Source organism: Microcaecilia unicolor, chromosome 5 (assembly GCF_901765095.1).
Source record: "Microcaecilia unicolor chromosome 5, aMicUni1.1, whole genome shotgun sequence".
Lineage (NCBI taxonomy): Eukaryota > Metazoa > Chordata > Amphibia > Gymnophiona > Siphonopidae > Microcaecilia > Microcaecilia unicolor.
Window position 1 is genome coordinate 296,935,521 of NC_044035.1, and position 17,471 is coordinate 296,952,991.

General features: G+C 43.1%; 1 protein-coding gene across 1 annotated transcript in view; it reads right to left on the reverse strand.

The window, feature by feature from the left end:
- The window catches only part of SLC12A4 (solute carrier family 12 member 4), a 136,290-nt gene extending 120,312 nt beyond the window's left edge, over window positions 1-15,978 (reverse strand). Inside the window, 1 exon segment of the mRNA XM_030204307.1 lies at window positions 15,758-15,978. Within this exon segment, the coding sequence (XP_030060167.1) occupies window positions 15,758-15,893 (136 nt within the window). The 5' untranslated portion in view covers window positions 15,894-15,978.
- Between the last annotated feature and the right edge of the window lie 1,493 nt (window positions 15,979-17,471).

Genomic DNA, 17,471 nt, shown 5'->3' on the forward strand with positions numbered 1-17,471 from the left:
AAGGACCTCATGAATATAATCTTCAGAAAACAAAAAGCTTAGTTTATGCTTAGAAGTGCCAAAAAAAATCAAGCAAAGTCATAAATTACATCATATAGACTCCACATGTCCTGGCTTAGGAGTAAGGTTCATTCCTGTCATAGTATGCACAAAACTAACCCATTTGGAAATCTCGCCCCCGAGACAAGCCTGATTTTAGAAAGGACATGGAGGTGGGAATTGGGACATCCAGGCTGGGATGTTCAGTTCCTCCTGTATTTTACAAAGGTTCTGCCAAACCAGTGGCATAGCCAGACCTGATATTTTAAGGTGCACTAGGCATTTAGGTACAAGTAGTGCTTGGTGTACTCCTAAGTAATGCGTTAGAGTTGTCCTGCAGCAACATAATCCTCCCCCCCCCCTTCGACACACACACACTTATGAAACACTGACATTTTTAAATATAGTCACATTATCCCATAACGTAAACTTTGGAATTATAGTAAACTTAAATCTGGTCAACATCTCAACGCACATCACAATATCTTGCAAAATAATTACTACAATGGTACATATATACTTCAACTTGTTTTATAACAAATGTAGGGGTCCTTTTACTAAGGTGCACTGAAAAGTGACCTGCGCTGGTGTAGCAGCATGTATTAGATGTGTGCAAGTCTATTTTTCATCGCACTTGCAAAAAAGGTCTTTTTTCGGGGGAGGGGCGAAAATGGACGGGCGGCAAATTCTTCCTTTTTGGCAGTTTGTCTAATGTGCCTTCTGTTTTACTTACACAGAGGTAATGAACCTACTCATGTACCGACTTCAACACGAATTTAATCGCTGTAGCTATATCATGGTCTGCCTTTACAAGGTGTGGCAATGTGGGTTTTGTTTATGAAAATGTTTTAATAGTTTGTTATTCATAATGTTGGGAGGGTTCATTTATTTTGTTTCAGATATTCTTTTTGTTATTAGTGCACACTATTCTTACATAACACATGCAACTCACGCATAGGGCGGGCAATTTCATAAAAGTTTATTTCCTTGGCTAAAGCTATGCATTACCTGCAGACAGGGCCTTTAATATTACCCTCTAAGGGGCCCTTTTACAAAGCTGTGGTAAGCACTAATGAGTGCTTCCTGCAGCAAAAAGATGGCGTACCGCAGGGTGTATTTTATTTATTGTTACATTCGTATTCCACATTTTCCCACCTATTTGCAGGCTCAATGTGGCTTACATAGTACCGTAAAGGCGGTCGCCAATTCCGGTATGAACAAATACAAAGTGATGTTGTGGAGAAATGAAGTTCATGTATAACAGACCCATTAAGGAATCATAGGGGGAAGAGTTTAGTTATGTCCAGTACGATCTTTGGTTTCGTTGTGTTGCTGGGTTCAGGCATTTAAGTTGGATCGGTAGCGTATGCCTTATTGAACAGGTTAGTTTTTAGTGATTTCTGGAAGTTTAGGTGGTCATACGTTGATTTCACGGTGTTTGGTAACGCGTTCCATAGTTGTGTGCTTATGTAGGAAAAGTTGGATGCATAAGTTGATTTGTATTTGAGTCCTTTGCAGCTTGGATAGTGGAGATTTAGGTATGTTCGTGTTGATCTTGTTGTGTTTCTGGTTGGTAGGTCTATGAGGTCTGTCATGTATCCCGGGGCTTCACCGTAGAGGATTTTATGAACCAGGGTGCAGACTTTGAACGCAATACGTTTTTTGATTGGGAGCCATTGCAGTTTTTCTCGGAGGGGTTTGGCTCTTTCAAATCACGTTTTTCCAAATATAAGCCTAGCTGCCGTATTTTGAGCAGTTTGAAGTTTCTTGATGATTTGTTCTTTGCAACCTGCATAGATTCCATTGCAGTAGTCTACGTGGCTTAGTACCATTGACTGTATCAAGTTGCGGAATATTTCCCTCGGAAAGAATGGTTTCACACGTTTAAGTTTCCACATTGAGTGGAACATTTTCTTTGTTGTGGATTTATTTTCAGACTGTCAGAGATAGGGAGGGTGTAATCTGGGGTGCTTATGTTAGTGTGTTTGTACATGTTGTTGGGATGAGAGGATAAGACAATGTGTTTTTCTGTGTTTAATTTTAGTTGAAATGCATTCGCTCATGAATTCATGATGTTCAAGCTGAGTTTGATTTCATTGGTGATTTCCGTTAGATCATGTTTGTAAGGGATGTATAATGTGGCATCGTTTGAATAGATGAAAGGGTTGAGGCCTTAGTTGGATAAGGACTTGGCTAGTGGGGTCATCATTAGGTTGAAAAGGATAGGCAATAGTGGTGATCCTTGAGGTACTCCGCAGTCTGCTTTCCATGGTGAGGATATGTTCAAGTTTGATTTCACTTGATATGTTCTGGTGGTTAGGAAACCCTTGATTCAGCTAAGTGCACTTCCACCAATTCCAAAGTAGTCTAGGAGTCTTAGAAGTATTTTGTGGTTTACCATGTCGAATGCACTAGACATGTCGAATTGGAGGAGAAGTATGCTTTCACCTGTTGCTACTTCCTGTTTGAATTTGGCTAAGAGAGTAATTAGTACTGTTTCGGTGCTATGGATGGGGCGAAATCCTGATTGTGATTAATGTAGTATTAAGAATTTGTTTATGTAATCCGTAAATTGATTGGTTACCATCAGTTTGACTACCAGTGGGATAGTTGCGACTGGGCGGTAGTTGGTGATTTAGTTCATTTTTTTCTTGGTATCTTTTGGTATTGGAGTGAGTAGGATGTTGCCATTTTACTTAGGGAAGAGACCTTGTTGAAGCATATAGTATAGGTGGGATGTGAGGTCTGCTATGAAGTGCTGGGGAGCAGATTTTAGTAGGTAGCTGGGGCAGATATCCAATTTACAGTGAGTATTGGAGAACCTATTGATCGCCTGGGTGACTGTTTCGGCGGTGAGGAGAGCAAAGTGTTAAGGCATCCCTTGGTAATTTTGAGATGTGCACATACAAAAAAATAAAATTTATTTTTTGGCACAGGAAGCGTGTCTGGGGGACAGAGAGAGTTTTGCACTAATAGCACAGCTACATTGTCATGGACTTACCGATTAACATATGAGTCATTAATGCCTACATAATGGGTGGCGGTAGGGGCTCATGTGCTAATGGCAAAATTTGCATGTGGCCATTAATTAGAAACAATTGAAAATCTAGTCATTTTACCCCAGCAGTAGAAAATGGCCTTAGCTTGGGAAAGATCCAGGTAAGGGCATACTAAGTCCATTTTTTACCGCTGTTTGGTTGAAGGGCCCCTAAATGTGCATCAGATATATGAAGAAAAAGAAAAAACAAAACAGGAAACAAACATTTTACTGGGTCAGACCAATGGTCAATCAAGCCCAGTATCCTGCTTCCAACAGTGGTCAATCCAGGTCACAATTACCTGGCAGAAACCCAAATAGTAGCAACATTCCATGCTATCAATCACAGGGCAAGCAGTGGCTTCCCCATGTCTCTCTCAATAGCAAACTATGGACTTTTCCTCCAGAAACATGTCCAAACCTCTTTTAAACCCAGATACGCTAACCACTGTTACTATACCTCTGGCAAAGAGTTTCAGAGCTTAACTATTGAGTGAAAAATATTACCTCCTATTTGGTTTAGAAGTATTTCCATGAAACTTCCTCGAGTGTCCCCTAGTCTTTGGACTTTTTGAAAGGGTAAAAATATTTTTTTTAATCAATTCACTTCTACTTGTTGTACACTACTCAGGATTTTGTAGACCTCAATCATATTTCCACTCAGCCATCTCTTTTCCAACCTGAAGAGCCCTACCTCTTTAGCCTTTCTAAAACGGAGGAGTTCTAACCCCTTTATTATTATGATTATTTGTTACATTTATCATTTGGTCATCGTTCTTTGCAACCTTTTCTAATTCACTATATCTTTTTTGAGGCTATGGCAACCAGAACTTGCCCTTGGGTGAGAAGTAAGCCCAACTACAGGTTTACTGCTCACTTTCTCTGGACTACCGCCAGCCCAAGCGGCTGCCGGCGGTAGTCCCTGCCCCGGATGCACGCCATTTCTGGGGGAAAAAGAAACCTCATGGAACGGTATGCACAGCGGTAACCTGGCAATAATCAGGCATTGCCACTCGCTGCCCGGTTACTGCTGGGTTAGCGCGGGAGCCTTTATCGCCACCTCAATGGGTGGCAGTAAGGGCTCCCCGTCGCATGGCCATGTGGTAAAGGAGGTCTCTTACCGCATGGCATGTGTGCTGGGGGCTTTTTTACCCGCTGTGGTAAAAAGGGCCCTGGCGTGCGGAAAAACATAGCCCCCGACACTAGCACAAGACCCTTTTTTTTCCCGCAGCTTGGTAAAATGGCTATAAAGTGAAGTTGCACCATAGAGGATACAGAGGCATTGTAGTATCTTGGTCTTATTTACCAAGAATGTTACCTAGCATCCCATTTGATTTTTTTTTAGCCGCCACCACACTCTGGGCAGAAGACTTCAGCTTATTGTCTACACTGACCCCCAAGATGGATCCTTGCGTCAGGTAACTATGATTTGGATTATTCTTCCCAATATGCATCACTTTGCATTTGTCCACATTAAATTTATCTGCCATTTGGATGCCCAGTCCTTCCATTTCCTAAGATCTTCCTGCAATTTTTCACAGTCCGCATGCGTTTTGACAGTTTTGAATAGTTTTGTGTCATCTGTAAATTTAATTACCTCACTCGTCATTCTGATTTCCAGATCATTTATAAATATGTTAAACAGCACCGGCCCCAGTACAGATCCCTGTGGCACTCCACTATTCACCGCCCTCCATTGAGAGAAATGACTGTTTAACCCTACCCTTTGTTTTCTGTCCAATAACGATTCCTAATCCACAACAGAACATTGCCTCCTATTAAAGTTGATGTAAGATGTATTAGTCCAGATAAAATGGTTTCAACCCCTTTAACTGGGATTGAGGTCAACATAAAAGTCTGGAAAAATATGTCAGTAACTGCCAGACACCACAGTTTGAGAATATTTAGAATGAAAACTTGCTTAGCTTCAGCTATATGAAAAAAAAAAATCACTGAAATACAAAATTAAAACCTGGTTATTATAGGGTAGGACCAGTTAAGGCAAGCAGAGACAGACAGGCATAAACAACTCCTTCCTCAAGGCTACAATTTTTTTTATTTAAAGAGAGGAGAGAGAGAAAATGCATTCCTTCCCTTCAGTGCTATAACCACAGAAAGGCAGGATATGAAATCAGAGTTTCAGGACAAAACCTATGGTTTGTTGCCAGCACAGAGCTGAATACAGTTGGGCTAAAGGCCGCCGAGAGACAAAGCCAGACCCGGGCAAACAATATCCAGGACCCCACTGGCCCCGCTGCTGCCGCTCCCCCTCCCCACAGCAGCAATCGAGAGAGTGCTCTGCCAGCCACAGGGACTTCTTCTTGCTGCCCCCCCCTCCTGTGAAGTAACTCCTGTTTACAACATAGGTGGGACACAGCAGGAAAAGGACCCATGGTCAGCATAACCAGTCTCTTTCCATCGCCTATTTCAGCTATCCTTGGAGGACATGCATGGGGAATCATGCCCCCTCCCCTCTCGGCAGACTTGGCTAAGGATAAAAATCTATATGCCTGTATAAATGTAAAATGCATTTACATATTGAACAATTTTGTTACAAGTCATGCCTTTGAAAATTACCTTCCCAGTGTACAATTCAATATATGCTTTTGTAATTGTTCTATACACAGTGGGCGATGCCATAATGTGCACTAAGTTTGCACACAGGTTACCTCGGCTTTAGAACACAATGTAAAAGGAGTTTTGCCCACAGGCTGTGAGCAAAGCCTTGGCTAGACATCAGCTCACAACACATATCAATCTCATAGTAATGAAGACATTAGGTATTCCGCGTCGATGTGGAGAAGTGCATAGAGGACCTGAACCCCTGGTGCAAAGTTCTCAAACGCTAGGATTTTAACACAAGCCTTAAAGAGGAGTTAAGGATTAGCTGTTTCTTCTATGGATAGTGCTAGTGAGGATTTCGTGCCCGTTTCTTCTCTTTATCAGTAGGCATACGAAAGGACACTTTTTCCTGGCTTCCTTGCAGAGGAGAATCTGAGGAAGGAGGTTCTAGACCATTAAGCCACAAGATACCACCGTATCTGCTCGACCCAGGGACAGAGACAGACACCTTAAAAGCCTGAGTGCATCCTTCAAACACGAAGGCTACAACCCCAAATAATCTCCAAGAATATTGCCTCCTCCCTCAAAACACCCAGGGAGAATCTGCTACAGTACAAGGAGAAAAAATCCACAGACAGAATTCCCCTTGTAGTGACATACAATCCAGAGCTGGAAAAACTGAGGAAAATCATAAGAGATCTACAACCTATACTCCAGGAGGATGAATTACTGAAAGAGATATTCCCATCCCCACCGGGTTGCCTTCCGACAACCACCAAACTTAAAACACAAGCTAATCAGAAGTAAACTTCCATCACAGACTGAAAAGGAACAGAAGGGCACACATCCCTGTAATTTATCCAGTTGCAAACTATGCCAAAATATTTCACAGGACCCCACAGTTACCCACAAAGGAAAGATATTCAACATAAAGGGATCTTTCACTTGCTCATCTTCCAATGTGGTATATATCATTCAGTGTAAAAAATGTAACGAAGGATGCTATATTGGAGAAACAGGCCAGATGCTTAAGACAAGATTCAATTTACATAGACATCACATGAACAATACAGCCAGTAGGACCCCCACCCCGGTGGGACAGCACTTCACAGAACCAGGATACTGTACCAGTGATTTCACAGTGAGAATACTGAAAGGTAACTTTAAAACCATACAAGAACGTAAGACCTTTGAGTCAGAATGGATTGAATATTTTAACACCCAACAGAAAGGACTTAACAAGGACCTGGGGTTCCTAGCCCATTATAAACCATAAAGCGTATGTCTCTGTTGATCACCCCAACCCTCACCTATCCACAACCATCCTGTTAGAATATCATGAATGCTTTGATGTCCCCATGCATACCTCCGAACCACCCCCCATCCTCCCACCCTGTCAGACTGTCATAGTAATGCTTGAATGTTTTCACTTATATACACTGTCAGCTAGCACATTTGCTTATTTCCGATCTGACGAAGAAGGGCAACCTTCGAAAGCTAATCAAGAAATGTATTAAGTTATGTCCAATAAAAAAGGTATCATCTTATTTTCTTTTCCATGTTTTATTTTGTTTGATTTCTATTGATATACCATTAACAAAATTGGTATTTGTAAAAGTTATGATCAGCACTTGACTCGCATGCAAATACAACTGCACACATCACAAAAGGACGGGTGCTGTTCTGTACAATAGTAATAGTACTGCAAAACTATATAGCATTCCCGCATGGGTGGGGGGGGGGGGGGGGAAGAAACTACTACTACTATTTAACATTTCTAGAGCGCTACTAGGGTTACGCAGCGCTGTACAAATTAACAAAGAAGGACGTCCCTGCTCAAAGGAGCTTACATCTAAAGGACAAAATGTCAAGTTGGGGTAGTCTAGATTTCCTGAGTAGAGGTGTAGTGGTTAGGTGCCAAAGGCGACATTGAAGAGGTGGGCTTTGAGCAATGATTTGAAGATGGGTAGGGAGGGGGCCTGGCGTATGGGCTCAGGGAGTTTGTTCCAAGCATGGGGTGAGGCAAGGCAGAAAGGGCGGAGCCTGGAGTTGGCGGTGGTGGAGAAGGGTAATGAAAGGAGGGATTTGTCTTGAGAGCAGAGGTTACGGGTAGGGACGTAAGGGGAGATGAGGGTAGAGAGGTAAGGAGGGGCTGCAGATCGAGTGCATTTGTAGGTTAGTAGGAGAAGCTTGAACTGTATGCGGTATCTGATCGGAGCCAGTGAAGTGACTTGAGGAGAGGGGTGATAGGAGCATGCAACTCTTGAAGCCAGTACAATTTTCTTGCACACCAGACCTGTGTGTGTATGCATCCAGTGTGCTCGCCCACATTAGTACACACTTGTTTTGCACATAGCTCATGTCCATTAAGTTTGCTTAGTGCATTGGCAATCATTTTTTTTTTCTTTACATATGCATTAATCAAACCTGCACTAAGCTTTAGCAAAGAGTCTTGCATCTCCCCAGTGTGTGTTGGCCGTACAAATTTTGTGTACATTGCTACAGACCTCATGCCCCTTATCAGTAGCCCTCAAACAATTTGAAAAAAACATGTTTTTCTCCACACTGGTAGCAGTTGCCATCCCTGCTGTAAAATGATAATTCCATGTGTGTTTACTGATAGGTTTTAAAAAATGTCTGTACAATGTTACATCCATAGTTACTGTGCTAAGTATTACAAATGCAAGACATACCTCCATGTCTGTCATGTACACACTACACAGACTCACAGGGACATAAAAGAAGTGATTTATCACTGGGAAAAGCACAATGTCAACTCTCACAGTGGGTTTTAACACAGCACAGACCCTATTGAAGGAGCACCATGACCATCTGTGCAAGAGCAGATGGACAAAAGCAAAGATTCCTAGCTTTACAAATGTCATGAGAATTTGCCATCCTTGTGCCTTTCTGTGAAATTTTGCACCTTAGGATTTATGGTAGATGTCCTTTGTGCATACATTTCTACAAAAAGATCTTACAACTAGGCAATAAAGTAGTATGGTTGTTTTAATTTTATTTTACTAATCTTTAAAGTGGATCAACACAATAAACAATACATTTTTTGACTAGCTTTAGAAGGCCAGAACCCTATTTCTCTGATCAAGACAGCAGAATCACTTTTACTATGGGCATAATGGGCAGCTGCCCTGGGTTCCTGTATAAAGGTGGTCCAGCTGCACAGCTCCCCATTGGTTAAGTGAGGGAGAGATGAGGGCCATCAGATGATAGGGCTGTAACCACACTGCCAGTAATGAGCACACAGAAGCCTTTGAGTCTATATGCGTCTTAAGAACCTGCTCCCCAACATAGCACCCTTCTTCATATCATCTGCATTAAATATCTACTATATTTGAAGAGAATGAGTAGGATCCCCTTAGGCTGAATATTTTTCCATGTGTGTAATAAATCATTGGTATGCTTCCCAATAGAAACAACGTAAAAAAAGAAGAATATAATTTCTCATGAGCTTGCAGAAAAATAAAATTACATAGTCTATGGGTCAATAACAATGTGCTATCAGTTTAGGCAAAACTCATTCCATTATTTGGCAAGCTAACCCTTTAAGGTGCGTTCCAGGATGCACTGCCTGGGGTCAGGCACTGCCATTTTCGAAGATGGCGATGCAGAGACAGGAGGAAGTGGGCATTGCTTATGTCTCCTTGAAAACACATTGGGGTTGGAAGGGGAAGGGTGCTGATAGACACCAGAGATTTTGTGGGGAGGATCGGGTAGAAGTTCACTAGACATCATGGCAATTTATTTGCAGCAGAGTTTGGTAGGTATCAGGGTGTTGGTGGGTGAGATTTAGCGGATTGGGAGATTTTTTTTTTTTGGTGGGTGGGGGATGGTTGTTGAGGTAACCTCCTCATGCAGCAGTTTTACTTTTTTTTTTTTTTTTTTAATGTCTCACTTTCTGTCAGTGTATCAGTGAGCTGTTTATTACTGCTATGGTGTATACTGTTTCTTCCTCACATTGCTCGCTTCTTAACACCAGAGTAGTTTGCATGGTTATTGATTATTGCCTCACTGTAGTAAACATTTTCAGAAGGCTTGTAGTAGAAGCCATGCAGGCTCGATCCTGTGGTTTTCTGCATCGATTGACACAACTTCCTGTTTCCAGCCTGGGAGGAACATGGTAGAGGGAAGATTTCTGGGTCAACTGGCAGCAACATCAACAATTCTTGCAAGCGACCCTTTGTAGACAGACTCTTGATAATGTAGAATGGGGGAAGATCCATACGTGGGACTTTCCAGAGCAATGCTGAACAATGGGAGAGAGAAGGAGAATTGTAGGACATGAGGATGGGAGGAAGGGAAAGGTGAGAAGAAAACTTGTTGGGAAAGAAGGAAGAGAAGAAGAGAGGCTGCATAGGTAGGGTTACCATATGTTTTCTTTTAGGAGGACATGTCCTCCTTTTGGACTTCTTCAAATTTGTCTTCCAGGATTTTTGCTTTTAGGAAACATTCTCTTTTTCTGAAGTAGTATGATCATTTTATGTACCTATGACCAACACACCTATCCACATAATGAGAGAAACTATCTCTGGTCTATTAATCTGGATGCATGGGAGTACTAAAGAGAGAGAAAGGCATTGCTGCTCTCCTCTCTGTTTCCCTGCTGCTTGAATCTGTCAAAAGAATTTTGCTCGTGCAGCACAACTTTAAGCATATGACATGCAAAGACTTTCACATGTATCTCAGAAGCCAGCCAAAGTTGTTGAGGGATATCTGCTCTTCTCATAAGTACGCTTGAGCTCAAACTCAGTCAAACTCAAATCTGGAAGTTACATTGTCTACTGCTGTACTGTAAGTCAGTCACTGTTTTATGTGTTAATTAACTAAAAGCCATTTATTTGCACATTTGCTACATGAAATATTTCTTTAGCAAAGGTAGCAACCATTTTTTTTTAAATATTGTGTCCTCTTTTTTGTTTCTGCAACTATGGTAACCCTATGCATGGGGGGGGGGGGGGGGGGTAGAAGAGAGGGATAATTGTTGGACATGGGAGTAGAGGGGAAAGATGCTGCTAGGGCAGGAGGGAAGATAGAGAGAGAAAGAATTGTTGTGTGTAGGCTAGGTAGGGTGGGGAGAGGTAAGGAGAGATGCTGCACAGGAAAGAAGAAGGACAAGAGAGGAAGAAATGTTGACCTGGAAGGTGGGGGGGGGGGGGGGGGGGAAGAGAGAGCAATGCTGCATGGGGAGAGAGGTATGAGAAAGGGAGAAATGTTGGACATGGTGGTGGAGGGAAGGGAGAAATGTTACATGGGGGGGGGGGGGGAGAAAAAGAGATGTTAGACCTGTGGTGCAAAGGAGAGTGAGATGGTGGACAATGGGAGATAGGGAAGTAGGAAGAGAGAGGAAGTGATGTTGGACATGAGGGTGGAGAAGAGGGAAGGAGATGCTGCACAGGGAGGGAGTGTGCAGAAGGGAGGGCGGGAAATATGCTGGACTATGGGTGGGAGGGAAGAGAGAGGGAGAAATGCTGGATGGTGGGAAGGGGCAGAAGGGAAAAGGGAAGGGACAGGAAGATACTGAGAGTGCAGGAGAAACAAGGAGCAGATGGTAGGCTCGGAATGGTGGAACCATGTGGGAGAGGTCAAGGGGGAGGGGGAGCGGCAAGGAAATGAATAAGAGAAAATAGTGATTACAGGAGGTAGAAATATGTTGTAACAGGGATTTCACCAGAGGCAGGGGGGGGGAAGAGAGGTTGTATAGGAGGGTAGGGTCCCTATGCATCCCCAAAATACCCTAGGAGTCCGCCTAGGATCAAGAGACATTTCTAGCAAAACTGCAGCACTAAGCATGAGAGGAGCCCTAAAGAAACAGACAAAAAAAAAAATCCCAACCTGCTGTTACCTGAACGGTTGACAAAGGTGGGAGGCTGTGGAGTTGGGTCTGTTCTCCCAAAAGACGGAAAGGACGCATCTGTGTTCTTCATGGGATGGTTTGGGAAAGGAGACTAGCCTCCCAGCACACTAGAGAAATCCTCTATGCATGCTGGCCAATAGGAAGCAGGGGAGGGGCAGGCACAGACTGAGGCAATCATGCTCAGAGCCCAAGCTGGAGGGGAGGATCATGGGGCAGGCTGGGAATTGTAGTCTTGGACTGATGCAGCCAATGGGAAAGCATGGTAGCCAGAGTGAGCTCCTGGAAGAAAGGTAGGAGGGGCACATATGCTACTGGAATGGAGAGAGGGCAACAAAAAGGGCAGTCTGCAAAGGAGACCCAGAGAGAGTGAGACAGCCACCCCAGAGAGACAGAGCTGTGAATCCTGGACATAAACTTGCCTTGGACCTACAGCACCCAAGAGCTGATAAGAACATTGGGGGAATGTTAAACTATAGAGAGCTGCAGGGGTTCTTAACCCAGTCCTTGGGACACACCAAGCCAGTCGGGTTTTCAGGATATACAAAGTGAATATGCATGAGAGAGATTTGCATGCAGTGGCTCCATTGTATGCAAATCTCTCATGCCTATTCACTGTGGATATCCTGAAAACCTGATTAGCTTGGTGTGTCCTGAGAACTGGGATGAGAACTCATTCCTTAAAGGCATGGTAAGCAAAAGCATAAATATTAGAACCCTCCCAATGCCCACTTCTCAGGGCTGGGGTCAAAATTCAGCAGGAATATAGGGTGGGACAATTCCTCCTCTGCCTTCATTAGCCCTGGGAGGCAGAGGTCAGGGCAAAGGGGCTGGAGTGCCTTTGGGGGGGCCAGAGATGCACCCTGCCGAGGGGAAACAACGAGAACCACCTGCAAGGCATTAAAGAGGATAGCCCCTGTGCAGAAGCCAGAAGGCTGGGAGGTGCAGGAGAAGTACACTGGGGAGTAAAATGGTGTGAAAGAAGTTGGTAATTAGAAGAGGCTGTTGGAAGGAGTACTACTCAGTTAATGGAACTGCTGAAAATAGAACAGTGCTGGGGTTGCACTGTATTGAAGGACTGCTGAAGCTAAGATAATCCTGTAGTTTCAAAGTATGGAAGGAATACTGCTGAGTTACCTTGTCTAATGAAGCTAAGAGACTGTGTTTCTGTTGTAACGTATAATAAAACTGGTGGCTGGCAATTGAAGAGCACTGTTCAGAAGTTGTGTTGGAATACAAAGTGAGCATTAGCACCATGGTCAGTCTACCCATGACAATGGTAATAGGCAGTGCCGTAGCAAGGGCTAATGGCACCCGGGGCGGGTCTCCACTGCGCACCTCCCCCGGGTGCAGCACGGCGTGACCTCCCCCTCTGCGGCGCACCCTCCCCAGAGCGCAACCCCCCCACGGACCACATTCTTACCTGCGGGAGGGCCGATCCGCCCCGAGTGCACGTCACTCAGATCTGCGTCGGCCCCGCTGGTTCCCTGCTCTCTCTGCCCCGGAACAGGAAGTAACCTGTTCCGGGGCAGAGAGGGCAGGGAACCAGCGGGGCCGGCACCCCCCGAGCGCGTGCACCCGGGGCGGACCGCCCCCCCTTCCTACACCATTGGTAGTAGGGATAAGATTGAGAAAGGAAAGCTGGGGATGGAGTGAAACGGGAGAGCTAGTAGATGAAAGGAGATAATTTTAAAGAGGGTAAAATTTGAGTGGACAGTGAGGCAGAAAAGAAGAAAAGAGGAAAGTGCTAAAATGGAAAGATCAATATGTCAGAGGCAAGCGTAATAAGGGAATGAAATGACAAATCAACAGCAGCCACTTGAAGGAGAATTAACAGAAGACAAGTAAGTGGAAAAGAGAAACTTGAACCAACATGATGGAAAAATAAAATGTCCAGACCACAAAGGTAGAAAATGCATTTTAATTTGAATTTATTAACTGAATATGTTAGCTTAATGTCATGTGTGTTCAGTAGAAAAATAAATACATTTCTGTTTTTTTATTTCTTCACCATTGCAGCTCATGCTGAGGTTCCAAGTTCAATTTTTGTCTACCTCTTTTTATATCTAATTTGTGATCCCTTGTCCTGTATTTGGTGAGGGTCTGTTGGTGTGATTGTAATGGCAGGTGGGGAGATTGGAAGGGAGGCAGGGAGGATAGGCTTAATTTTCGGCCCTGGGCCCTAGCATATTTTTACAACAGCCCTGATCTTTGCTGTGGTTGGTGGGTTCCCCAAGCCCCATCAGCTGAAGACCTCCATTGAAGTTGGTTAAACCTCTCTTCTATTAAGCTTTGCAGACAGCAGCAGCATCCTCGAGCCACCAATAACTCATCTTATATAAGGTACCAGCATCAATGGCTCAAGGAGTTGTTGCTGTTGCTGTCTGCCAAGCTTGCAAAAAGGGAGTTATGAACGTCTTTGGAGGAAGTTTTCAGCTGATAGAGCTTGGGGATCCTCAAAAGCTAAAGTATTTATATTTTGAATATGGAGGTCCTGGGGTACAGAATGGGGGTGGGGGGTAGCAGTGGCATAGCCAAGGGTGGGCCCAGGCCCACCCACTTTGAGCTCAGGCCCGCTCAGTAGCAGCACACCTATGATTTGGCTGACAGGGATCCCAAGCCCCACCACCCGAAAACTCAACAACTGCATACCTTGTAAATAGCAGATCGTCACCTGCAGAGATGAGCAACTGATTCATGCTGTGGGGCCAACATGAGCAGTGTGTACTAGTTGCTGCTCATTGCCAATGAAAATCTATTATTTAAAAGGTATGCGGGGTGGGGGGATGTTTTGAGAGATCATATGGCATGTAGGCAAGAGAGGATGAGACCCTATCACTTGTGGGACAAGGCGGAGTTCTGCCCCACCCATCTTGGGCCCAGGCCCCCAAAATTGGGTGTCTGGCTACGCCCCTGAGGAGAGAAAAATATTGTGCCCACCCAAAATTGACTGTCTATGTCACTGCTGCTAAGAACTGATTGCTAGAGATCCACCACATTCAGTCTTCTGTGTTTGGCTGCAACGTGTACAATGATCTCTCTTGGGATCTGCTCTAAACTTAACTCTCTCTTTATAAAAGTCTTTTCAGGTAACTTGTTAAGAAATACATTGCTGACTTATTTCTGTACTTCAGCAAGCCTCAGAAAATCTATTCCCAATTGCAATTTTCCTCCATCTATGAAGGGCTGAGCTGTTTGTTAATCATATTTAATTAAGAGGTGGCCTTAGTACTATTTGTAATCTACTAAGCAGGGTTGGTGTTAGGAGGTGGCAAATAGGGTAACTGCCCTGGGCCCAAACTACAGGAGGCCCTAAAGCCTGCCTCAAGCTGAAGAAAGGCAGTAGCCTCGAAGGTGGGCTGTGGGGCCTTCTCAGTTTCTGCCCTGCATTCAAAAGCAAGTATTTGGGATTAATGGACTATAAATGTATTAAATGCTTCACTATGCCCATCCTGGGGCATATCAGGTCAGTGCCTAAACCAAGAAACATCCAGGGTATAAAATATGGCAGAACAATTAGTATTGCACAACTTTGAGCCACAGAGTAACAAATTAGCCTCACTCATAACCCATGGTAAAATATTCCTGAGTAAACCTTTTGTGATGTTTAGAAAGGAATAAAACATTCATCCAAGCTTCTTTTGATGCAGTAGATTTGACAAGTTCTTATCAAAGACCTGCCTACAATTAAAACCTCATGGGGTACCGCCTAAAGGGCCCATTTATTACACTTGTTTTCTCCCTTCCGGAGAGAGAAAACCTGAGTGAATTAGGCCCTAAATTAACTTTTTTGTTTAATGGTTTGTTTGCAAAAAGATCACAGCTAAAACCACATCTCAGTATTTCAAAGCTACCCCACCCTCTGTCTAAGGAGAAGGCTGTCATTATCGCCTGTTATTCATTCTTTCTTACATCCTTAGTCCTGCACTGAATTGAATTGGCTTAAATTAGAAAAGAAATCAAGTCATCTGATCATTCCAAAAGTAGATGGAAAGTTAAAAAGAACTGACCTATGAACCAAAAATAAATGAGAATTTATCAGCAGTATTCACATAACTTGTTGCAGAAAGATTATCCACACAGGGTTTCACATGACAGAGCCTCTACCAGTATTTCCATCTATAAAGGCCTGTCTCAATATGCAACACACCAGTTTCTGGATGAATGCAGTAGTTTTGCAAGGCAAAAAAACACATCAAATTTACAAGACCTCAGGCATGCCCTTAAAAAAAGAAACCTGTAGAACTTACCATCTGAACTGAGGGTATCGTAAGGGTCTCTGGAACTGTGCCCTGGTTCTCTATAATCCACCCAGCTAAGTCCTTCTAAACTGTCACAATCCACTTTCTGATCATCCTCCACTGGTACAACAGTAAAGTGAGGCATTTTAAACTCACTTTATTGCTAAACTTCAGTCTGGTTTGTACGTATCCCTCTGCTATGCATAGGACACAATCCTCTACTAAGATTGCATTCCAGCACCATTTGGTCACTTCCTCTCTAGGAAATTATAATATTCCTCAACTCCACCCATTCCCCTCTTCCCAGAGAACAGAAAAAAAAAGCCGATGGAAAGAACTTCTAAAAGCAGATCCCTTCCAAATAAAGCCTGACAGACTTCCTAATTCCCCTCTCTTGGAAATCACCCTGTTGAAAATATATTCAGTACTGCTTTAGATTACTTGTAACAAATCTGTTTAAAATGCATTTCACTTTAGAATAAAGAGGGAATTGCACTAAGCCAGGGAGGGAGGAAAGAAGCTGCATTACATTACAGGCTGAAGAGTTATGTGGGAGGTACTCTAATGAAAGCAACATCTATGCCTCTTACAGCTGCAAATGGCACAATGCGCTAGTTAGAGTGAGATACTGTTGCAGGCCAGTTATGTTCACGATTTAATGATTGCATATACAGACTTAACATTTATAGTATCAAACTGATATGTAAGTTGCCATGTCAAAAGGTATATTAAAGAACATTTTTTGTAAAGAGCTGTCACTATACTTTATAATCTTTTAAATTAAGCACATACAGTGTGCACAAGTGGTATGTCAGAATTTGTAAGTTGTATATATTAAATTTATGAAACTGCACTCTGGTTGTGATGGGAAAATGCCTGTAAGATGGAGGGCAGGAGTGAAATATTTGGGCTGCCCTGAATTATGTAAGCTAAGTTGTGCTAACAGGCACATGGTGAATGTGCTCATTTTTTTTCTGTCTTGGAAGTGCTCTGCCCTGTGTACATATACACACAAATGCTGCTTTGTGTGTGTATTTATAATGGAAACTGTTACCAGTCTACTCGGTGGTGGAATAAAAAGCTTTTATTTTGTAATCGGTATGAACCGAAATATCTGCCTTTTAAAGAAATACTGCATTTTATAAATAATTAAAATACAATGGAATTTATTTTAATTATTTGGAATTTAGATATCATTGTTTAGGTCCCACAGATTCAGATACAGTTAAGTCCCTGCCCCTGAGGGCTTACAATTTAGTTTCTACCTGAAGAAATGGAGAGTAAAGTGATTTTTTTTCCCAAGGTCAATGGAGGTACAGAATTTTATTTATTTTTTCCTATCATGTACATCATCTTTTTTGAAACTTTGGGGCCATTTTACTAAGCAGCACTATCCCCAGTGTGGGTCTTTCCTGTGCACTGAGGCACGGCTAATTTCCCTCTCAGCATGTGGCCTTCCATTAGCACTTGAGCCCATACTGCCACCTAGTTTGTAGGCAGTAAGGGCTCAAGCGCTAATCAGTTAGTGAAGCGCTGCGTACGACTGGTAGCGCTATAGAAATGATATATAGTAGTAGTAGTAGTAGCATGCGGCATTGTAGTTGCTCTAACCAATGTTGCCAGATGGTGAAAATGTTTCTAGCCCAAAAGTAGCGCAAAAAGTCCAAAAATAGCCCAATATGAATATTAAGGTCAATATGAATATTGATATTGTAATCAGCAG